Source organism: Aptenodytes patagonicus, chromosome 1 (genome assembly GCF_965638725.1).
Source record: "Aptenodytes patagonicus chromosome 1, bAptPat1.pri.cur, whole genome shotgun sequence".
NCBI classification, from domain to species: Eukaryota; Metazoa; Chordata; class Aves; order Sphenisciformes; family Spheniscidae; genus Aptenodytes; species Aptenodytes patagonicus.
The window spans coordinates 156,231-180,109 of record NC_134949.1 but is presented as its reverse complement, the minus strand read 5'-3'; the positions used below and the strand labels follow the sequence as shown (position 1 = coordinate 180,109).

The 23,879-nt window shown below is 48.5% G+C and overlaps 1 protein-coding gene across 2 annotated transcripts in view; it reads left to right on the top strand.

Annotated features, from left to right (window-relative positions):
- Positions 1-23,879, top strand: part of SHANK3 (SH3 and multiple ankyrin repeat domains 3) — a 404,972-nt gene that overhangs the window by 300,071 nt on the left and 81,022 nt on the right. For both annotated transcript variants that reach the window (XM_076341473.1, XM_076341380.1), the window contains exon 16: positions 12,590-12,672. In XM_076341473.1, coding sequence (XP_076197588.1) covers positions 12,590-12,672 — 83 coding nt within the window. The remainder of the gene's footprint in view (positions 1-12,589; positions 12,673-23,879) is intronic.

The following is a 23,879-nucleotide window of genomic DNA, read 5'->3' as shown; positions in this document are numbered from 1 at the left end:
TTTCCTATGTGCATCAGTTTTTCTCCACCTTACATTTCATCTTACGTTTTAAGATCTTTCTACAGTTCCTCACAGTTTTCCTCCTCTTTATTATCCTGAATAATTTAGCATTATCAGCAAACCTTGTTTCCTCTCTTTCATTCCTCTCTCATAGATGATCTAGGGGTATGTTGAGCAGCATAAGTCCTGGCACCAATCCCCATGAGACTCTGCTGCTGACCTTTCTTCTGATGTGAAATCCAATCATTTACTTTTATTTTAAACCTTTTTAACAAATTTCACATGTAAAAATCTTCCTTTTTATCCCATGGCTTCTTAGCTTCCTCAAGAGGTGTTAATGGGAGACCTTGTCAAATGCTTTTGGAAATCTTAAGTAGACTTTAGTTAAGTTTTTGTTGTCAAATAACTTGGATCTCTGCTTTTTTCCCCATTGGTCATTCCCTCTGGCTGTGTCCCAGTTCACCCCTTGCTGTGTTCTGGTGTTGGCCCATTGCATCTCTGGAACAAAACCTGGTTGTGGTTCTGGGGATATTTAATTCTAGCGAGCACTTGATAAAGGTGCTACTGAAGAGGCTGTTGAGTTTGGCTGTCTCCTCCCTGCATGATCCTCCAGTACAATCTGGCAGGACCTGTACCCTCAAACACCATTGCCTGTTCCTGTGCCATGCTCGTGTAGTGCTCCCCCTTAGCACCATGTTGTGAAACAATGCTTCATCAGGTGCTGCACAGTCCTCAGGTTGTTTGAGCATTTTGAACCAAAACCACATTGAGGCAGCACTGGGCAGCGTGTGTGCAGGCGCTGTACTCTAGGGGAGAGTGCCCGAGCGATGTCAACACAAGCCCTTCTGCACTGGTTGGTTTTGGGGACCAAGAGTGCTTCCTGACGTGGCTGATGGTAGCACTGTAGGTTGGGTTTTTCCCCACTGTCTACAGAATTGCTGGAGGTGGGAAGGGAACTCCCTTACTTGCATCTGTATGTGCTTTATCATAGAATCACAGGATGGTTTGGGTTGGAAGGGACTTTTAAAGGTCATCTAGTCCAACTGCCCTGCCATGGGCAGGAACATCTTTCACTAGATCAGGTTGCTCAAGGCCCTGTCTGAACCTGACATTGAACACTTCCAGGGATGGGGCATCCACAACTCCTCTGGGCAACCTGTTCCAGTGTCTCGCCACCTTCAGTGTAAAACATTTCTTCCTTACATCCAGTCTAAACCTGCCCTCTTTCAGTTTAAAGCTGTTGCCCCTTCTTCTGCCTCTACAGGCCTTGGTAAAAAAGTCTTTCTCTGTCTTTCTTATAAGCCTAAGTATTGAAAGGCCACAATAAGGTCTCCCTGGAGCCTTCTCTTCTCCAGGCTGAACAACCCCAACTCTCTCGGCCTTTCTTCATGGGAGAGGTGTTCCACCCCTCTGATCATTTCCGTGGCCTCTTCTGGACCCGCTCCAGCAGGTCCATGTCTTTCTTGTACTGGGGATCCTACAGCTGGACGCAGTACTCCAGGTGGGGTCTCACCAGAGCAGAGAGGGGGAGAATCACCTCCCTCGACCTGCTGGCTATGCTTCTTTTGATGCAGCCCAGGATACGGTTGGCTTTCTGGGCTGTGTGCGCACATTGCTGGCTCATGTCCAATTTTTCATCCACCAGTACCCCCAAGTCCTTCTCGGCAGGGCTGCTCTCAATCCATCATCCCCCAGCCTGTATTGATACCGGGGGCTGCCCCAACCCATGTGCAGGACCTTACACTTGGCCTTGTTGAACTTCATGAGGTTTGCACAAGCCCACTCCTCAAGACTGTCCAGGTCCCTCTGGACGGCATCCCTTCCCTCTAGTGAATCAACTGCACCACTCAGCTTGGTGTCATCTACAAGCTTGCTGAGGGTGCACTTAATCCCACTATGTCGTTAATGAAGATTTTAAATAATAGTGGTCCCAGTACAGACCCTTGAGGGACACCACTCATTACTGGAGTTTATGAGGCAAGACATTAACTTAAAATGCCATGTTAGCTTTCCCAAGTGTAGTATTTATCCATGTGTTGGCTGGCTCTCTGCTTGTCCAGTTGCTAGAGCTTGCCCAGGGAGGTGTCAGGATGATGGACCTGCAGCACCTTCCTTCTCTGCTGGCCTGTAACAACAGGCGCCACATGCCCACTGTCCCGGCCCCAGATGCCACAGTGCTTCTCACCGCAGCCTACGCACCATGAGTGGCACAGCTCTGTCACCCACAATGTACTCTAGACACTTAGCTATCTACTGTCTGGTCTTGGTGGCTTGTGCCTCTCCTTTTTGTTCTGTAACCTCTTGTAGAGACGCTTCCATTTTGGATCTGTCTGCCTACAAGTCTCTGTGCTTCTGAAGGGGAAATCTTCCCACAACAGGGAAGCAAAAATTGTGTTTAGTTTCTCTGTTATGGCCTTACCTTCTGGGTGCTGCTTTGACACCATGATCATCTGACCCCAAAGATGCTCTGGTAGGCTTCCTGCTCCGTATGCACTTGAAAACTGATTTAGTATTGGTTTTGAAGTCTTTTGCAAATTGTTCCACAGATTCATATTTGGCCTGTCATGCTGTGTTTTTACATTTAACCTGCAAGAGATCACGATCCTTTCCATGTTCCTCATTTGGATATGGTTTCAGCTTTATGAAGGATGTTTTCTTGGTTTTAATAACCTCCATTTCCCTGCTGTTTAGCCATGCCAGCTTCTTTCTGTTCTTTCTCAATCTGTGGCATGTATTTGGACTGTGTCTCCAGCACAGTGCCCTTAAATGGTCTCCATCTGTCTCCTTTGCTGAGGATGGAATAAATCCACATTGTAGAATTTGGATTTTCTAGACCTGTTTTTTATTATTTATAGAAATATGCATTGTTCTTTCCCGAATGCGTATTGGGCAAGAGGCAGATATAATGTTCTTTAATCTCATTTTGTTCAAGCAAAGGGAGATTTTAGATGTCATCTGTCCTTTCCCAGTACATGTGACAACTGAAGGCAGTGGTGGGACTAACTCCTGTAACATTCCTCTGTTTGTGACCGTTTTTCCCTTTAAATATATGCAGTATCGATTTTGTGAGCTAGTGAGACATCCTAGGATTTGAGATGCTGTTGCGTGTTACCTTATCTGTCTCCCTGTGCATCTGCGCAGCCAAATGGCTCCGACGTCAGCTTTGAACAATGCTGTTTCTGTGGAGCAGAATTCCCACAGGTGACATCGGTAATTTGGCAGCGCTAAGCATGGATCAGAGGCTGCCTTTGCCTCCTTTTTTAGTTGACACCATTTTGCACCATTTGCCAAAGAAGTGATAATGCAAGGCTGTGAATGATGGACCTGAACTCCTCTCCGCGCAGACTGAGACCACGTTTGCTCATCTGCGGTCCATTGCCACTGTCGGTGTCAGTTTTAGCCTGTCTGGTGGAGAGCATATCCAGGGAGAAGGAGTGGGATAGCATCACCTATTCAGCTGCAAAGCCTCTTCTGGCAAGTGAGGATAAAAATCCAGGACAAATAGCTTCCTTCCCTGATTACTCCAGGGGCTTATCTTTTGTGCATCTCTACGATGGCATCTTTTCCTCGACTTGACTGCTTTTCTGCGGTCACAGCAAGGTCTTAACAGCTTTCTCAGTATCACTGCTAGTTTGGAGTGTAGGCAAAACATGTCTTGGACTTTCTTAGACTTGTTCCCTTAATGAGCTGTCTTATTTTAATGTTTTGGTTAATGCCCTAGAAGTTACCAGCTTGGTGTGTTTAAATCAAATTAATCCAGTGCTGAAAATTTGCTGTGAAAACTGTCCATGTTTGAATGGGGAAGGTGCTGCTTTTCAGTGCCTTTCACTAATGGTCTTCCTCACTTTCTGCAATATCTGATCTTCAGAATTTCTCTGGTACTCACAGCCCACATTTCATCTGGGACTGAGAAGCGCTAGCTTTGAGTTTTTAACTGGTGTCTGAAATGTGTTTGACCAGTGCTGGAGGGAACGTGATCTCAAACAACATATCCTTCTGGGGGGCTTGCTGCACTTCCAGATTGTGTGTGTGTGGCTGAAAGATGGTTTCTTCTGGAGTTAGAGTTGCTTTTAATCTGTCAGTTTGCTTTTGATGTAGTTCATAATCAGTGCCTTGATGAGCTGCCTCCTGACTGAATTAAACAGAAGATCTTACTGATGATAATCAGTGCTTCAGGACCAGTTAGGAGCATAAATAGGCTCCTTCCTAGCCCCCTCTCCGATTCCTGCTGTCCTTTGCTTTTGATACAGAAGCACCACTGTCACCTGCGTTCCCAGAGATTTCCTCATCTACAGTGGAGATTTAAGTGGTTTATTTTTCCATTCGGGATAGGGCTTTTCCCAGTTTCACTTCTGATGTTGTTGCTGAGGTCCTCTGGCTGCCAGTCTCTGGGCTGGGAGGTCTTCTGGGACAGCAGTAGTGCACTTCAGACCTGCTCCTTTCCTCTTCTCCAGGCTGCTGCTGTCAGTAAATGTTAGAGACAAGACACCTGATCTGACCCGCTGTGGTCATTCTTTTTCTCTCATATTCAAATACAGCCAAGAAATACAGCTGTGTTGCACTTTGGCTAGCATCCGCGCTGCAGAAGAGCAGGACTGTGTAGAGTGCTCGGGTCTGGGTAGGTCTCTCCAGGCTCCATTGCTGCGAGGGATGCTGTGCTCAGCAAACCATTCAATAGTAATGTGCCCAGCTGATCCCAAACCTCCGGGACGTGCCTGTTCCCTGTTGATTTCTGCTAGAAGCTTAACTGCTTAGTATATAAATCCAAGGGTGATCTGTGATCTCTCTCCCTAAAGCTTCATCTGCTCTGTGAAGTGAGATAGGGGTAGGAAGGAGACATGCGTGCCATCTTGTCATCATCAGTGCTGTTTCATTGCTAGCTTGCTCCATGGGATAAATTTGATCTGGGCCCGACTTGCACTCTCCTGGACAAACCCAGCCATAGCGCAAGGCCAGCCCTAGCTAGAGGCAATTTCTAGAATGCAGTTTGGAATGAGCTACCCTGTGTTATGGCTTTGATTTCTGGGGGGAGAGGAGAAAGTTTGTCCATAAAGACTCAGGCTGTACCACATGTTCTTGGGGTCAGAGCATGGTCTGTGCCCCACTTAATTTACTACTGCTATAAATCATCCTTAGAATCATAGAATCATTGAGGTTGGAAAAGACCTCTAAGATCATCGAGTCCAACCGTCGACCCAACACCACCATGCCCACTAAACCATGTCCCTAAGTGCCTCATCTACTCGTCTTTTAAATACCTCCAGGGATGGGGACTCCACCACTTCCCTGGGCAGCCTGTTCCAATGTTTAACCACTCTTTCAGTAAAGAAATTTTTCCTCACGTCCAATCTAAACCTCCCCTGCCGCAACTTGAGGCCGTTTCCTCTCGTCCTATTGCTTGTTACTTGGGAGAAGAGACCGACCCCCACCTCGCTACAACCTCCTTTCAGGTGGTTGTAGAGAGCGATGAGGTCTCCCCTCAGCCTCCTTTTCTGCAGGCTGAACAACCCCAGTTCCCTCAGCCGCTCCTCATCAGACTTGTGCTCCAGACCCCTCACCAGCCTCGTTGCCCTTCTCTGGACACGCTCCAGCACCTCAACGTCCTTCTTGTAGTGAGGGGCCCAAAACTGAACACAGTATTCGTGGTGCGGCCTCACCAGTGCCGAGTACAGGGGCACGATCACTTCCCTACTCCTACTGGCCACACTGTTTCTGATACAGGCCAGGATGCCATTGGCCTTCTTGGCCGCCTGGGCACACTGCCGGCTCATGTTCAGCCGGCTGTCGACCAGCACCCCCAGGTCCTTTTCTGCTGGGCAGCTTTCCAGCCACTCTTCCCCAAGCCTGTAGCGCTGCATGGGGTTGTTGTGACCCAAGTGCAGGACCCGGCACTTGTCCTTGTTGAACCTCATACAGTTGGCCTCGGCCCATCAATCCAGCCTGTCCAGGTCCCTCTGCAGAGCCTTCCTACCCTCGAGCAGATCAACACTCCTGCCCAACTTGGTGTCGTCTGCAAACTTACTGAGGGTGCACTCAATCCCCTCATCCAGATCATTGATAAAGATATTAAACAAGACCGGCCCCAGTACTGAGCCCTGGGGAACACCGCTCGTGACCAGCCACCAACTGGATTGAACTCCATTCACCACAACTCTCTGGGCCCGGCCGTCCAGCCAGTTTTTGACCCAGTGCAGAGTACACCTGTCTAAGCCGTGAGCCGCCAGCTTCTCTAGGAGAATGCTGCTGTTGTGGGAGACATTTTCTGCACGAGGTAGCTGATCAGAATTAAACTCCTTGCACTGCCTGGCTGTGGGTGTGGAACACCACAATATGTGAGTGAGGTTTCTGCTGGGAGAGGCCTGAAATGGTCCATCCCTCCACCAACATCAGCTTCAGCGGAACTTACATTTTTCTTGAGGGAGGTTTATCTAAAAGTTCCAAGTAAGTGGCCTACCATCACCACTCCATTCCCATGCTTCAGTAATATTACTACTGAGAAGTTGTGTGATACCTTTTAAGCATTTTCTCATGGGAATAATCAAGCCAGTCAATCAAACCACGTCTTTCCTGCTGGGCCTTTTATCTTCCAGGTGTCCTCTTCGGGATGCTCTCTTCTTGACCCACATCCTTCTGGAAGTGGAACTGGGCAACTGGAGTGTTACCTAACTTTAGTAATGTGATTCACGTCACTTCATTGTAGGTGTCTACCATGTAGGTGTCTGAGCTCATCGCCCTGGCTCACCCTGGGAGTCGATTCAGATGTGTGCAGTCAGTGGAGCCAGGGGTGCCATTCATTTGACAAAATGTAGGCGGTCATTTCAGCATGAGATGAATCACAGCTCCATTGACTTCACTGAATAGCTCTCCATTGAGTCTAAAAGGAGCCCAGAGCGACTTGCTCACTGTAGGTGCTTGTTTTATATATGCCCACATTTAACTCGATGACTCCCAAGGCTACTGCAGCATGAGGTAGGGCAGAAGGATTATTTCAGGTCTTAGACAGCACTCCTGTTTATGTATCTCCAGTCAGCCTGTCATTCTTTTTTCACAAAAGTGTGACACTGCTGCTGATGCTTATGTGTCCGGGATGGTATTCATGACCTCTCCTGCCAGCTGGCTGCCCAACCAGTCCTCCTCCATCTTCTGTTTTTCTTTTCATAGTTCCTGACTGTAGTACCTTGCACTTTTCCTTTTTCTTCTGGTATTTTTCAGATCATTTCTCCAGTCATAGTGGCATATGAACCCAAGTCCGCTCTTCCAACATGCTGCTACCCTCTCAGATGGGATCTTCTGCAAATTTATTACGTTTACTCTGTTACATCCTAGTCATTGGTGAAAACACTGAGCTTGCCCCAAGACAGACCCCTATGAAATCCCACTCGATACATCCTTCCAGTTCAACAGTGGAAAATGTGTCAAACCAGCTGTTTACTCACCTTGCAGTAGTTTATGTTCCCCTTGTTTTTTATGAGAACGCTTTGTAAAAGCATTCAAAATGCTTAACTGACATCAAGATACATATCGCAGAACTGCCTTTCCCGTGTTTGTGAAACCTATTATGTTCAAATAGAAATTAGGTTCACTTAGCACAATCAGTTCTTTCAAATCCATGCCACCTGGTATTTGTCAACTTCTTTTCTTCTAGATGTTTTATTAAACTGTTGTGGTGTTTGTTAGAGGATTTTCCTGGGAATTAAAGATGAGTTGCTTCATTTTATACTTCTTTTGATCTTTCTACTACCTGTTTTTAAAGATGAGCATCACCTCTTTTTCAGATCTTCTGGAGTGTTGTGCTTCCCATGCGAGCTCTCAGAGACAACCCATCGTAGATGTCAGATACTTTCCTCTGGCTGCCTAGGCACTTTCAGTGAATTTTACCAGGCCCAGACAATTGAAAAAAACTCTAATTCTTCTAACTGCTGCTTTTTCACTTTAGGGTCAGAGCTAATCTTTGCTGTTATGGTGTTACCAGGAGTTAACTGTAGCTATTTAGTACAGCCGTAACCATGCTGGGTTTTTAATTGTTCATTTAATAGGTCTATTAGGTTTGTCCCTCTAAAGAGTCACAAAGTTACTAAAATAATTTGCCCTAGTCAAGCGTCATGTGCATTAACTGTCTTTAATTTGGTTTCAAGAAAAGACAAACCAGCAGAAGGTCTGACACTCAACCCTGCAGAAACAAGACGGTCCGGCAGACCTTGTGTCATCTTGAGGAGCAGCTCTGAAGAGCCATGCTCTGATGCCTCTGTATCGTTACATTAGCTCATCTATTTATTCATTTACCAGTTATATGTAGGGCACAGTAATCTGGCAGTGAACTTGAGGTGCTGGTTTCCATTGGGTATCATAACTGTATTTAAACGTTTATGTCACAAGAGTATTAAATCATTATTTTGCTTAATCTTTCCCTGATACCTTAAAATAACTCCCTACTACATCTTATTTTTTGAAAGTTCCTATTTTTATTTAGACAAAAATTAAAAAAAACTAGTAATTCAGATTATTTTTTGGTATGACACTATCACAGGTGTTTGATTACACTGCTTCATGTCCTTCCCCAGGCTGTTTTTTAGTGCTTTTTCCAGCCCTTGGAGCTCCAGCAGTGCCAATCAGTGGCATCTCAGGTGTCTCCCTACTCCCCCACAATTCTAGTTCACAAAAATGTAGGGACTTTTTATTTCACTTTTTATATACATCTATCTATAGAACTAATTAGTGTGGTTATATCCAAACGTGAAAGTGTCCAATGGATCTTACTGTAGTCAAGTTACGAACCTGAGGATTTTTAGGTGCCTGTAGAGCTAGATGGCAATAGGCAAAGGGTTTGCAGGTTCTGGAGGGACTTAAACTGGGAGTGCTCTTGCAAGATCCCTCTTGCAAGTCTAACTTCATAAATCCCTCTGTGGATGACACAGTGGAAGAGAGTGAGCTAAAACAAATAAACATCCAACATTTCTAAAAATCCCACAGGTAGCTCTACATACATACTTTTGGGGTGTTCAGGGACAGAAAGTAGTGTGTTGGGGAGTTTTCCTATTGTTTCTGACAAGTTTAGGTTTTTGAATTAAGGTACTTCTTGCCAGTAGGAGGAGGAATAATTCAGAGGTGGCGGAAAGAATCAAATATTCTTTGTGCAAATGACTTTGGGTAACAGCAGCAGCAGGTTGAACTTATTTAAAGGCTTACATTATTGCAGGAAATCTTGGCAGATGAGGATTGATGGGGAGGCTGGGTGAAATTGTACTTATACAGAGTACAAGCAGTTTTGTCAAGAGTTTCTTCAGTTTATCGTGTGGATGAAACAACCACAGAGGTCCTATGGGAAGAATTAGAGGTACAGAATTTTCTTTCATCATAGATTCCTCACTTTCTCATTGACAAAGCAATCACAGCAGGACTAATTGGGCACTTCAGCCCACCACCAGGTAAATAGAAATCATTATTTTATACATAAACATTTGTTTTCCTTTCCTTCTCTCTCTTTCTCTTGAATATACACATGGACAAACACATTCTTGTGGAGGTGGCAGAATTTGCTCTTGGTATGGGGTTGTACAATCCCATGTACAAGGGATTGACAATCCAATAAGGCTACGACCTTATTGACATCACGGAGACGTGGTGGGATGGCTCCTATGACTGGAGTGTTGGGATGGAAGGATACAGGCTCCTTAGGAAGGACAGGCAGGGGAGATGAGGAGGGGGTGTCAGCCTCTGTGTCGGTGACCAGCTGGAGTGCATGGAGCTCCATCCAGGGATGGATGAGGAGCCGACCGAGAGCTTATGGGTCAGGATTAAAGGGAAGGCAGGGACAGGTGACATTATAGTGGGGGTCTGCTACAGGCCACCTGACCAGGAAGACCAAGCGGATGAGGCCCTCTATAGACAGATAGGAGCAGCCTCACGCTCACAAGCCCTGGTCCTCATGGGGGACTTCAACCACCCCGATATCTGTTGGAGGGACAACATGGCAGGGCATAAGCAATTGGGGAGGTTCCTGGAATGCATCGATGATAACTTCCCTCTCCAAGTGGTAGAGGAGCCAATGAGGAGAGGTGCCATGCGGGACCTTGTTCTCACCAACAAGGAGGGGCTGGTGGGGAATGTGAAGATCAAGGGCAGCCAAATGGAAAAGGGGGGATATTCCTGTGGATGCGAAATGTGTTAGGTCTAGCTCTCCTCCTAAATGGTAATAGTTCAAATAGAAGATAAAGGCTTATCGCAGAATCACAGCATGGTTTGGGTTGGAAGGGACCTCTAAAGGTCATCTAGTCCAACCCCCCTGCCATGGGCAGGGACATCTTTCACTAGATCAGGTTGCTCAAAGCCCCATCCAACCTGACCCTGAGTGTTTCCAGGGGTGGGGCATCCACAACTACTTTGATAAAGGAATCACAGTTTGAGGAGGTCTGGCTCTTATTACATGGACAGGAGGATTATATTACTGTAATGACCTCTTCTGGGCATGGTAGTTATGAATCTGTTTCCAGTAGGACACTCTACACTTGGAAGAGAGCATTTCATTGTAGAGGGGAGAGTTTTACGCATATTGAGGAACATATGCATAACCAGCTCTGCTTTTGAAAGACAGGCAGTGTGTTGAAAATGTGACACAAAGGGATGGCTGTATGACAGCAGCCGCCTCCTTTAAAGCAGTTCACATAGTTTCGTTGAAGCTTATCCACATCTGGGTACTTTGTTGCATGAAGTCACTGCTTTCATAGATACCACTTTTTTTGTGGATAATGCCTAAGAATGTCCAAAATTATAGTGCAAAGTGAACTACCAAGGAAGTCCAAGGAATTCAGGCTTGTGTCTTGCGTTAGTTTCCGTGGATGATGTCTGTTGTACATCTTCTGGTGTGCCTCGGTACCTGCAGCCATTGCATGTATTGACTTTTGTGATCGCCTTCCCTTGGTCTGGAAAACAGTATTTCTATCCATCTTGCTAGGAGCTAGATACTATTGTGGTGTTAATGGCAGAATCACAGAACTACCCAAAAAGGGATTGTGATGCCTACAAATGCAGCCCTGGCAGATGAGGCTACAGATGGACAGGATGCAGAGAGGTGTATTCTGTCCTGGTGCTTGTCAGTCGCAGCCCATGGCTGCTAGAAAGTACACACAAAAATGTGAGTTGCCAACCCAGTCCACGCAGCAGCACTGTGAGCCCATCGCCTTCCATCCAGAAACACCCACCCCCTCCCCTCCCCTGGTATGTTCGGCAGGGTCCCAGCGGGGCGACATGGGGTGCAGCCTGAGCCTCGGCAGGCAACCCCTTCCCTGCAGCAAGGGGCAGGAGGCGGCAGGCTCGGCGCAGCGTGGTGCGGGACGCGTGTGCCGGTGAGGCGTGTGCCTGCCTGCAGCGGCGGTACCGCGCATGTTGGGGCACCTCATACCGCAGTGTGCAAACCCAGCGTGCTCTGTGCCAGCGCCTGTCTACAGCCGTCTCCTCCCTCCTGCGAGCACGCCTGCCTGCGCGCCCGCCACTGTACCTGCTCCTTGGTAGCGTGTTTCTGTGCAGTGCAGTGGTGCGCGGGTCTTTGTTCCCCGCAGCTGCGCGCTGGGCAGACCCCATTGCTGGCTGCATGTGCCCAGGTCTGGGGGCTGGCCCGTGCCATTGCTCCCTCTCTGCCTCTCCCGGTTTTGGCTCGGTGTGCAAAGCTCCTTCCCCGTGCTGCCGAGAAGGACCGAGGTCCCTGATTAATTCCACTCTGATGTCAGACATGCGGCTCTGCTGGGAGGGATTTGCAGGGCTGCATTTAAGCTCCCGTTTGCTGAGAGAATCCCTCTCCCGTCTCCCCTCCCCGTGCGCCCCCCGCCCCTCCCAGCGTGCGTAGAGGAGGTTTGTTAGAAGGGTCGCTGGCGGCCGGGGTCTGCACGGAGCTGCCCGTCTGTTCCTCTCTGCACCGCTGGATTTTCCCCGTTCTTCTTGTCTGGCCACAGCGGAGGGCAGGGAGAGCAGCTTTGTTAAACTAGGACAATGCAATGCATCCCCCCTCTGCTAATGACAGACCATTACTTAGCAACGCAGGGGGGGATTTTAAGAGAAGATCAGAGCGCCGGGATGAGGATATAAACTCTGCTGTTCTCCCTCCCAGGGAACTTACCAAAGAGGCACCTCTCCTTTTGTCAAGCGTCTAATTTTTTCATACAAGAGGCAACTGGAAAGTCTCAGAGAGCTGCTTCCCTGATGGATGGATGGCTGCCTCTCCCTGCACCTCCTCTGCTCAGGCGCTCCACTCTTCAGTTATATGCTAAGGGCATCATTTAAAGGGAAGCCCAAAGCGGGATCAGTAAGCTCCCTGCATGCGTATGCAGGTGACTGAGAAGGGGACCGGTGGGCAGAAGGGTGATCCAGGCAGCCGGGGCTTTCCTCCACCTACACGTTGAGGGAAAGTAGCTTTCGTCTTTTTGTTCTGACTTTGGGCGAGGGAGGGAGGGAAGCAGATTGTGCCCAACTCCTTGCTGAGATGAAACAGTTGATGAGAAGAGGTCTCCTTGTCACAGGCACAAAGGCCACCTCCGCCTGGCAGCATGGTGCTGAAATCTAACCCTAGCATCATTCTCTTGTGCTCTTTCCTGCCCAGTGACTACATCATTGAGGAGAAGACGGCCGTGCTGCAGAAGAGGGAGCATGAGGGATTCGGGTTTGTGTTGCGAGGGGCCAAAGGTAAGGGCTGCTTCTTTTGCTCGGTCCTGGGGCTGGGAGGGAAAGCTCCTTCTCCTCACTTTGGCTGGTGCTCAGGACCCCACTTCCCTGGCTGCACCAAGCAGCCTGCGAGCCCCTGTGTGTCGGGGTCGTCTTAGGGGACTCTTCTCCTTCTCTGACAGTTAGGCAGTGTGAGTGCAGCTTATCTCTGGTTACATGCATCGTACAGAAAATGCCATTCATGGCAAATGTGCATCTCTCGCACGTTCTGGGGTGTTTCTCTGGTACAGATGCTGGTATTCGTAGCTTTGCATTTGTAGGAGTTTTCACTTCTGCCTATTTAGTGGGTGTATAAAGTGCATGTGCTCTGTTTCAGGTACAGATGTAAGCCCCATGGGGCAGGGCCTTTGTCCTCTGTGGCTTTTTTTTTTTTTTTTAATGCTTGAAGTATTTCACTGTACTTTGGTTGTGTAGAGTTGGGGATCCTTCTCCTGGGAGCCCTGGCTGTGTTGGGGTTCAGCCCCAGCATGAGGGCAAACCAGTAGATGTCTGTCCTGCAGCTGCCACCATACCTTCAACCCTGTGCTGCCAGACAGCCTCTGCTCGTGCCTGGGGCACGCGTCCCCTGCGCAGCCCTGGAGCACCTGAGCTCGTGCAGCCGGTACCTTGGACCGGGTTGTTACTGTGGCTACTCTTGCCAGAAACCAATCTTTTTGCTACAAAAAAAGAGAGTCTCTTGGGGACTGGTAATGAAAGTGCTCATATTCACATAGGAAACAGGCTTCAGCCCCCCCTCCCTGTGCTCGGGAGGCAGGTCTACCTCCGGCTGGAGGGTCCTCTCTCCAGGACTGAAGGCTGGGGAGAGGCGAAATGCAGCTGCTGAAAGCAGAGGCACAGCAGTGCATGCTTCCATCCCTTCCTTGTATGTAGGGTGCAGGATGCAGGAGGGAAAGCTTAAACCCGTGGCTGCCAGCTCGTTTGGTAGTGCTGTTCCATTCCTGGACCTCAGTGTGGCTGAAGATCATTGTGATTTGGGCTTTAATCTTGGGTGTGATTTTCTGTGGGGATTTCTGAATTGTCTTTGTTCTGTCCGTATCGCGAAAGGGCTCTGTGTGCTGGTGGGTGTGTTTGCGTTCCTGTCAGAATATGGTTGCTGTCTCTTCCTCCCTTCTCTCTCCCCTTCCCTATGTATGTGACATACGTGTCTGTCTGTGTGCTGCTCACATCAGTCTGTGTAACGTGAAGTGAAACTTCAGGGCTCAAAATGGCATCCATTTTTTTGCCAGATCAGACTTGCAGCTATTGTGTTAGGAAAAATGGGATAAATTTTGTCCTGTCCCCTTTTTTCTTTCTTTTTTCTTGTTTGCCCTCCTAACATTTGTAGGCTCTGTATTTTCCTTTATCTGCTGAGGCTGAAAGAGAGGACTTGGAGCTGATTAAACAGTGAGCATGAGGCTGTGTGGGACTTGGGTCTGGCTTACGGATTCACAGCCTGGCATTGCTGCAGGGGGCACTGAGCAGCACGTGGCTGCAGAGGGTCGTGGCTTGGAAGCCCTTGCAGGGTGGGCATGGTCTGTCATGCTGCCATCTGGGACAGGGGTGCTGGCGAGTCTGCTGATGCCCCTTGGGGAACAGCATCCTCTTTGACTGAGAGGTGAATGTGGTGGCTCTGAGTCACCCCTGTATTTCCCAGCCACTCAGCCTGGTGCTTCATGCTGCCATGGGATTTAAGCTGGAAGGAGCACTGAGACTCTCTGTCTTGGCCCCACCGCTCATGCTTCATTTAGATACTCTGTGCGAAACAATTCAGACCTCATGGTGTGAACCAGAGAAGGGGTCTGAAAATGGGAGGGACCAGAGCATCAGCAAAGTCCCTGCAGAGGGAGGGAGCTGGTTATTAAGTGAGGCTCAGCTGGATGCTCCTCAAAGGAAACTGCACTTCGTGCTGCAGAGGATGGTGAAAATCTTGCATGGCTTCTACCAGTCTTGCTGGGGGTTGATTCTTTCCCAAGCCCAAATTTGCCCGTCCGTGTGAGCTGCCCCATCAGCTGCACCCCAGGCAGAGAACGCTGTCCACCACCCCGGAGAGCCAGTCCTTCCCAGCCCATCCCGTCTCCACCTCTGTCCAGTGTTGGGAGGAGGTGATGTCCTAGTCAAACCAACTGAGCGTTTGGATAAAGGTTATTTTATCCTGGTCCCTGCAGGAGAGAGCTGCAGCTTTCGGACATGGGACTTGCCTGCAGCCATTGCCTTGGAGACTCATTTGGAGCAAATGGGAAGGGGTATAACAGCCCCTTCACTCAGCACTATGATGGAAAGTGATGAGCAGGTGGATTCACTTCTTCATTTCTTGGCCCAGAGAGGCCATCCCTACCTTTCATACACAAATGATAGACCTGTACTCAAAATGCTGAAAGGTGATATTTCTTGGCTTGTAATATCCTGAACTCAACCAGTCTTCTGTGCCTGGACTAGAGCAACCTCCCTCTTCCTGGCTAACCTGACCATAGATCAGGCACTATCTATTTAGTAATATGATTCATAAAATATTCATACATACTTCCCTGGGGCCATCCCTGTAAACAGTCGTTGTTACAGCTGACACAGTGACTGCACCTCACATGGTCTCAGCAAATCCCTGCTACCAGTTCCCTGGGCAGAGGAATATTGTTCCTGGGCCAGTTAATGTTCATTGGCATCTGGTTATGGTGGGTTCTGTGGAAGCAGTAGAGGGACATGCAGTCCCTGACTTGGGAATTTACTCTCTAAGAAAGGAGTAGATAATATGAATAGCAAGGATATTGCCAATAATACAAATGATGTGTTGAAAAAAGAAAAGGAGATGGCTCTAAGTCCTTGCTTCAGGGCGCAAGCTTTCTTTTGTCTACTTAGTCTGGAGAGAAGCCGCCATTTGGGGCAGGTTATTCAAGGAGTTACCTGAGATGTTTGCTTCCTGTGATTTGTGTATCTCCTGAAGCAGCTGATCCCGTACACTGTTGGGGAGACGATGCTGTGCTGATCCACTGTGGGGCTCGCTTTGCTCCTGCTTCTTTCCAAAGTGTTGTCAATTTTTTATTCCACCCACCCACCCCCCAGTTCTCCAGACAAGCGAGCACTTCACTTGCTTTACCACGTGCACCAGCCTTGATGCAGAACGCAGACCTGCTTTCCAGGTTTCCGCCCAGCTCGCCACACCTCCCAGCTCTTTCTGCTCCCTGGAGCAAATGTCCTTGTCACTCTGCCTGCCCCAGCGCCATGGCCTTCCCACAGCTCCAGGCCCTCCTGGTGTTTTCTGCCCGCCACGGTCTCCCTGGGCCCTCCTGCTCTCCTCTGCCTGCCATGGCCTCCCTGCCAGCCCTGGGCCCTCCTGCTCTCCTCTGCCCGCCACATCCTTGGGTAGTTAAGATACTTCTATTGGTATTTCTTTGGAATATTGTTTTGGTTTTGTCTAAAGTTAATAAGCAATTTAAGAATATCATCCAGAGATCTGCCCCAAGGCTGGATAGTTATGAGTAGCAGGGTGTGTGGGATAAGATGGGCAAGTGCCTAGGCCAATGGGCACCCCCAGTGTTTTGGAACTTCACCCCTAAGCAAGTGCAGAATCCTGAAAAGTTAATAGAACATTTGGACAAAGTATGCTGTCACCCTGGCAGCTCCAGAGAGATGCAGATCATTGCAACGTGCTGAGGCCTGGCCCATGCCTACCGAGCCCTGTTCAACACTATTCAGTACCCTCAAAGGGAAGAGAAGGAGATGGCTCTAAGTCCTCTGCCCCTCAGTACCCCGCCTGTGTCCAGTGTCGGTCCTTGCATTTGAGCCGGACCGTCAAGGAGCGCTTGTAAAACCAGCAGGTCACAGCTTGTGACCAAAGTGCCAATCCATGGGACTCGCCGATGGGGAGGGTCAGTCTGTACCCCAGCCCCGTCCCTCCCGGCTGGGCTGCAGCAGGGCCCCAGGGGAGCCATTGCTGTCCCCAGCCCCGCGGTTGCTCCGGAGCACTCCCCGGGAGTGTCTTGTTATGTTCAGCATCGTGGGAAAATTGGGCACTGTGACTGCACAGCTTCCAGTTCTGCGCCTGGAAGCCCATGCAGCCATCGCCAACGCCCATTTGCCTGCTCCTGGCCACAGGGTGAGCTCATGCATGGCAGGCCGGGTTCCTCCTCCAACGGTGCACGCGCACTGTTCACCAGGGACTCGGTCCCACGGTTGAGACCGAGTTCTGGCCGCACGGGCTCTGCGGGGCAAAGCGCAGAGAGCTCAGGGCTCGGGTTAGGGAGGATCTCTGCGTGGATGTTATCTGCCTGCTTCACAAACTCCCACTTCTTTTTGCTGTGTTTTCTCCCCAAGAAGGTTAAAGTTTGATGTTCAGCATCAGATGTTTGTGTTTGCATCTCTGTGTAAAGACCAGCCAGAGCAACTGGTATTGCAGTTACTGAGACAAATCTCCTTGGGTGAATTCAGTGATCCAACCACTCAAGCGCAGAACTTGCCTGGATCTGTAGCAATCAGTGGATCGTTTGAGGAAGATTTAGTTCTGTTTCCTGTCCAGCACTTGGTGTGAAGACCTCAGGCTCAGAAGCCTCTGCAAGCTGAGTTTTGGTGCTGTGAAGTGCCTGGTGCTGGGTCTTGTTGACCTGACGGGGGTCTCTGACAGCCGTAGCTCCTGCCCTGCACAGCCCTGGGGGCATGAGGAGGGCTATGGTGAGTGTAGTACGGTCAAAGCTTGAGGATCTTGCCATTGGTCTGGGGCAGAGGAGGGGTTGTCCTAAAACCCTGCAGCAAGTTTTGGGATGCAATGCTGGCATCATAAAGTTTCATGGAACTGGAAGAGCTTACTGATGGCTTTCAGAACTTGGCTCTTGTGCAGAGGAGTGCTGTGACACTTTGTGACCCTCAGGATGGACAGAAATTGGGACTGGAGGTGTTCAGACAGAGCATGTCAAACACCAAGTCTGTCATCTGTGTTGTTAAGGGTGGTGTCTTCATTATGGAGAGCTAATGGAAAACTAGAAACAAGGCCCAGTAGAGTCTAGATATGGCAAATACTACTTATGACACACCTTTTATAGTAGTCTTAGAAATTTAAAAATTCAGGAGCTGATTTTAAATAACTGCTGTAGTACCCCTTTTCTCCCTGCCCCCAAACACACATACTCCATTAGTGCCTGTTAACTGTTGACCATCCAGCTGCAAGCAGGTACCTGTTACTCCAATGCTCTGTTTGGGTGTCAGAACAGTGGTGTGCAGCTTCCTGCCCTAGCCTTAAACTGAGACATGCCTTCAGGATTTTAGGTGAGAAGTACCAAGGCAGCTGCGGTATTATTTTATTTTTCACTCTGTAAATGTGTTTCCAGTGAAGTAACTGGGGTCTTAACAATTTGCTCTGCTTGAATTAACTTGTAATATATTTCACTGCTAAGCTTGGCTAGTAATAAAAGTAACTTGTCCAAGAAAAGCAGTATTTGCAAAGAATAGAATAGAGTATTTTCAGTTGGAAGGGACCTACAGCGATCATCTAGTCCATCTGCCTGACCACTTCAGGGCCAAAAGTTAAAGCATGTTATTAAGGGCATTGTCCAAATGCCTCTTAAACACTGACAGCCTTGGGGCACTGACCACCTCTCTAGGAAGCCTGTTCCAGTGTTTGACCACCTTCTCAGTAAAGAAATGCTTCCTGATGTTCAGTCTAAACCTCCCCTGGCGCAGCTTTGAACCATGCCCAGGCGTCCTGCCCCTGGATCCCAGGGAGAAGAGATCAGCACCTCCCTCTCCACGTCCCCTCCTCAGGAAGCTGTAGAGAGCAGTGAGGTCGCCCCTCAGCCTCTTTTACTCCAAACAAGACAAACCCAGAGTCCTCAGCCGCTCCTCAGAGGACATGCCTTCCAGCCCTTCACCGGCTTTGTTGCCCTCCTCTGGATGCATTCGAGGACCTTCACATCCTTCTTAAATGGTGGGGCCCAGAACTGCACACAGTACTCAAGGTGAGGCCGCAAAATACAGCAGGATAATCGCCTCTCTTGACTGGCTGGTTATACTGTGTTTGATGCACCCCAGGATGTGGTTTGCCCTCTTGGCTGCCAGGGGTCCCAGGAAGCCTGCATCTTGAAGTGCGATCAACTGTGATGCTGCAAGAGTCAAAATCGGGGCTGGGGTTTACCATATCAGGTCCTGGGGAGCAATTCCTAGTGAAGATGGGCAGCCCGGGGGAAGACACAGCACAGATGGGCAGGTGAAGAGAGAGCTATCAGGTCTGGGCGTGCTTCTGACCGTGGCAGGTACCACTGAACCAGCTTTGTGGCATGAGTGTCCCTTTAGGATGCCACTGTGTGCCAGCAGCGGTGCTGTCTTCTCAGCAGCAGCAGCTCTCTGCAGGTCGGCAGAGCCGACCCCTCTCAGGGACCCTTCCCTTGGCTTCTGGGGGGCTGTCAGTGCCCCTGTGCCAAAGGGCAGGATTGGGGTGTGCAGGGCCTTTGTCCTCAGACCTGTGGTGTTGAAGGGCTTTTCAAAGCCACCCCGGGGCTTCCTGGTGACCTGGCTCTTCCAGGGCTTCTCCTGCCTGCTGGGCGCAGCTGAAGCTGGCGTCCCTGGTGCGAGACAGCCCGGACAGTGGATTTTTAAGACCAGGAAATGGCCGCGGTGATCAAATTGCACAACAAAAGCTGTAGTGTTAATGTGATAGTTCTTGAGAGGTACGAATTATACTTCCTGAGATTTAAAGTTGTGAGCTTTTGTAATGAACAGTAGACCTCCTTGTTAGGAAATTTTACCTCATTACCAGTGAGAATTTCTGTAATTTAATTCCAAACCTTTTGATTTAGTTTTGCCTTTGCCAGTTGGATAAGAGACCCTCCTTAGATTTTATTTCCTTCCTGGGTAGGCACTTACAGATGAATTGTCACTGAATTACATACTTCTGACCTAAAGCTTTCCCATGGGCTCTGATCTGGAAACGGTATTTTGGAGGTTCTGGTCCAGAGCTGGCTTTTCTGGTGGCTGGTCTGCTGCGCTCAGCCTTTGCTTGGGACTCCGTGAGAGGCAGAGGTCAGGATTCCCAGGTTGTGTAAGGGGTATCAGAGTCCTCCTCCTCCATCACCAGGGCTACAACCAGCTCTGAACACTGTGGGTTGTTCTGGTTAGTATTTCTTGTTTCGTTGGTGTTGGGGCTGTAGGCAAATGGCTGGGCTGCTGGCGAGGCTGAGATTAAGCTAACTGAACAGGAGGCAGAGAACGACTGGATGTGACATGAGAGATTGGATATGACAGGTAGCAGTGAGGGAGCTGACGAAGTCACAGACAGTGCTTTGGTGGAATGGCTGGATTTCATCAGTGTGTGAGGGGGAGTGACGCTAGAAGTTGCCAAACTTCACAGATAACTGACAGGGAATACTGGAGACCTTTGGGGGCAACCTCTCAGTGATACCAGGTAAGGCCAAGATTACCTAGGTAATGGTGTTGGAAATACCAGATTTGAGTGCACATGTAGCAGAACTAGGGTGAATGGGGTAAAAGTAGCTAGAGGCAGATTGTTCATTTGGGAGGAAACCGGGGCAGCAAAAAGGAGTGTCAAGAACCGGGAAAAAGCTTACAAAGGTATGTGAATGATGTGACTGGGGCTGCTTGGCAGGGGTTTCTGCTGGGTAGCTCTGTGCTTGATCACCACAGCCCAGATCAGGGCAATAAACCAAATCTGTTCTTCTGACCATCCCCTGTGTGTCCAACCTGCTCCTTGGTCCCTGGCTATCAGCAGAGCAGCCCTACAGATGGATCGAGCATCTTGGTGACGGGTTGGTGCCTGCTCCAGGCCTGTCAGCGTTGGCATCTGTCCACCACCTCTGAACAGCCGACTTTCAGGGAAGAGCAGGCAGGGAATGCTCCTGAGGTTTGCTCTGAGCCACCACTTCACTGTGGCCAGTACTGCCTCCTGGGTGTTTTAAAGGGTGTGCTGTCTGCAGCCAGTGCATGGATGTTTGCATACGGCCATGCTCGGGCAGTGTGTGCAGCAGCACGTCCCATGCAGGGCTCCATCTCTCGTGTCCCAGAGGAGCATGGGTTTTCCACATCAGGCTTGTGGGATGGACAGACTGCCATGGGGACAGAGGGGTGGCAGTCAGGGCTTCTCCCATAGCAGTGGGTTTTCCATTCACCCCTTGCCTTTGCCAGAGCAGTATTCCCCAGAGGTCCTTCTGCCCCTTTCAGCAGACTCTGGTGGTTTGGAAGGAGATATCCCCACCACCAAGGTCTCTTGCACCTGGCGTGGTTTGCAGGCACTCCATAGGGTTGCTGTCAATGTACATTTCATTTAGTTCTGTTCTGTTACGAGAAAACAATGTGCCCAGTACCCATCAGCTTAACGAGTAAGGCAGGGTCAGGCTGATTTTACAACTTTTCTGGCACTTACCCAGGAAGTTTTAATTGTTGTGTACTGCAGGAGAATTTTCTCCCTCTGCAGGTCCTTTGCAGTAAAGTATAGAGCAGTCTCTGTACTGACCAGGTATAAGCACAGCACTGATTTGACTGAGTAATAACTAAAAGCAGCTGTAAGGGAAAGGTCTGAAACAAGGAAGCACAGTTGCAGACTCCAGTAAACAGGTTTCCCCTGTATTGCCTGAATCTCCGAGTTAATTGAGGCAGATGGGAAATCCAGTGCTGGATTGCACCTACACCTGGAGGTCACAACTCCTCCATCCACTGCCTGATGTGGCCGTTGGAGACGCCTGGAGCAGTTAGCCCCGCAGACCTCATTCTCTGCATGGAAAAGGGGTGGTTTAGTTTATGTTTACTTGTCCATTACTAGAGCTTCTTTCTTGTTCCCTGTGACCGAGTGCTGGGACTTCAGGCAGTAGCAGGGGAGAGCTGGTTGCTTCCTCTCTCTACGTTTTTCCCCTTCCTTTATTAAATTATGCTTCTAGTATTTGTTTCATAAGGATACAGTTCTGATTTCAGGATGCATTTTCTTGTTTACTGAATCGTTAAGGCACTAGTGACACTTTACAAATCATGTATCACAGCATGCAGTTACTGTAGATATATGGCTTCTAGCCCACGGAAAACGGTGTGCCTGGAGTCCTCATGTAATAAGGATCAATAATTCAGGTGACAAAATCGACTATAAGGCTGGGTTTTCTAGGTTAATTTGATCTGTATTCCCTATCAGTTTATATCTTTGATTACCAATAAGAAAAATGCATCCTTGCACTATCCCTCAGATGACTCTTCTCTGAGTTATAATTTAGGATTTCTCCCCCGTCCGCAGGCTGTTGTCAGCCCTGTGGTGGGGAAACGTGGGGCAGCGCTTCTGAATTGTGCAACTGTGGGATGGCAGTGGGGGTAGGCCTGATGGGACGGGTGTACCTGGACCCACTGTGATACGTGGTTGGCTCACCTCAGGCTCCTTCTCCTGGCTAGGAGACAAATTAAATTGTCATCTGTCCAACTCTATCATCCCCAGGGATCAGACTTCCACTTAACCTTAATTATGATGCATGTATGGTAAGAGGGCAGTTCTGGTATGTCATGCTGATGCTCCTGTTTTGTGAAGTACGGTGCTGATATTCCACAGAGACCTTATGTCTCATTATCATTATATAAATAATTTACCTGACATTCGGAGAGCCTGAGTCTCCCCTTTTCTCGTTTTCAGAGGTTCAGGCAAAACACAAGGTCTTTGTCACCTTAAACCTGATATCATTCTGGGCCTGCGCCTAGCATAAGTTAATGGGCACCTAGTTTTGCAGCTACAGTCTGCAGCAAGGTCATGTTTGTGGTTCTTTGAACTTCAGACTATCGAAAGAACTTGCTGGTCAACACTGATCCAAAGAGTTGAATTTAACACTGGGGAAGTCCTGAAGGATTTGGAGAAATCAAATGTTACATTGGCATTTCTAAAAATAGGTAGGATGACTTGTCAACTATTTGCCACTTAAGCTAGCTTCCATCAAAGGAAGAAGTCATGGAAAGCTGTTGATAAGAAACATCTAAGCATAATCAGATCATTCAGCATATTTACATCTTGTCAGGCAAACTTTGTCTTGGTCTGGTGCTAGCCAATGGCTGAGTTAGCAGAAAAAATCTTGCATAAAAATTGTAAATAAAATAATAAAGAAGTAGTATGGTAAATGATGGAAATATTTTTATCTGTATAAAATCAGTGTCTATATATTTTACACAAATGAAAGAGAATGTAGGTCACATTTACTGGAGTGACCTGACATCAAAGGAGATGTATGCACAAGATCATCTACTGACTGTTATTAAATCTACTGTTTCATTAGGGTTTTGACATAGCTCTTAAAAAATACGTTGTTTTGATAATAGACTTAGAGTGATGGATAACTTATCTAGGCCTGTTGATACAATACATCTTTATCTATATTGCTAACAAAAATAAACCATGCTTTCTGCATACATCAGCTGAGGTGAGAGGTGGACTTACAGGGACCTTTGTTGAAGGCTCTGGCCCTTGTCATGCATGTTATCAGACTAGATAATCGTGTTTTTTTCTGACTTGCTTGTTGCATGTCTCTAAGGCAAATGGTTTGTTCAAGCATCATCAGCCACTAAAGAAGACATTTGGTGTTTGATTTCTTAGAAAGTCAGCCTGGATCCTTCAGTGCATCCTGCTCGGAGGTGTCCCTACACTAGCAAAGAGTGTCCTTTTACCACTGGCTTTTCTGAATGAAGATGAGACAGTGAATCCTGCATGGACTAAAGATTCATGTGAGAAAAGACACCTCCATCAGTCCACTGAAAAGCTCTGAGTGAGAGCCTTCAATTCACCTGGCACCAAAATTGCCTGCCTGGCCAGGGTTTGGGGAGCATGTCTCTGTTTTGAATTCCTAGGCTCTGCATATGTTTGAGCCAGCTGTTTCATGCAACTGTGGCCTTGCTGTTGCATTTCTTACCAACCAGCTTTAGCTTCTCTCCTACACGTGAGAATTACTCTGCTCGAGGGGAGGACAGTACGAGCCGTCACAGCCAAGCTCTGAGTCTCTTGTGCTGGCCTTGGTGCTGGTTTGCAAGCCCTTCTTCATGCTCCTGTGTTAACTACCCTTCAGAGAAAGTAATGCAAAGTAATTCATTGCAACATCAAATACTGCCATCTGCCAGGAATCTGTATGCACCCGTCAAGACCACTAGACCTAAACTTAGTACTTGTATAGAGCAGTGGACTGAGATAATCTGCATTAACACCATCGGTGCCAGAAGCTGTGCATCACACTTTTAAACTG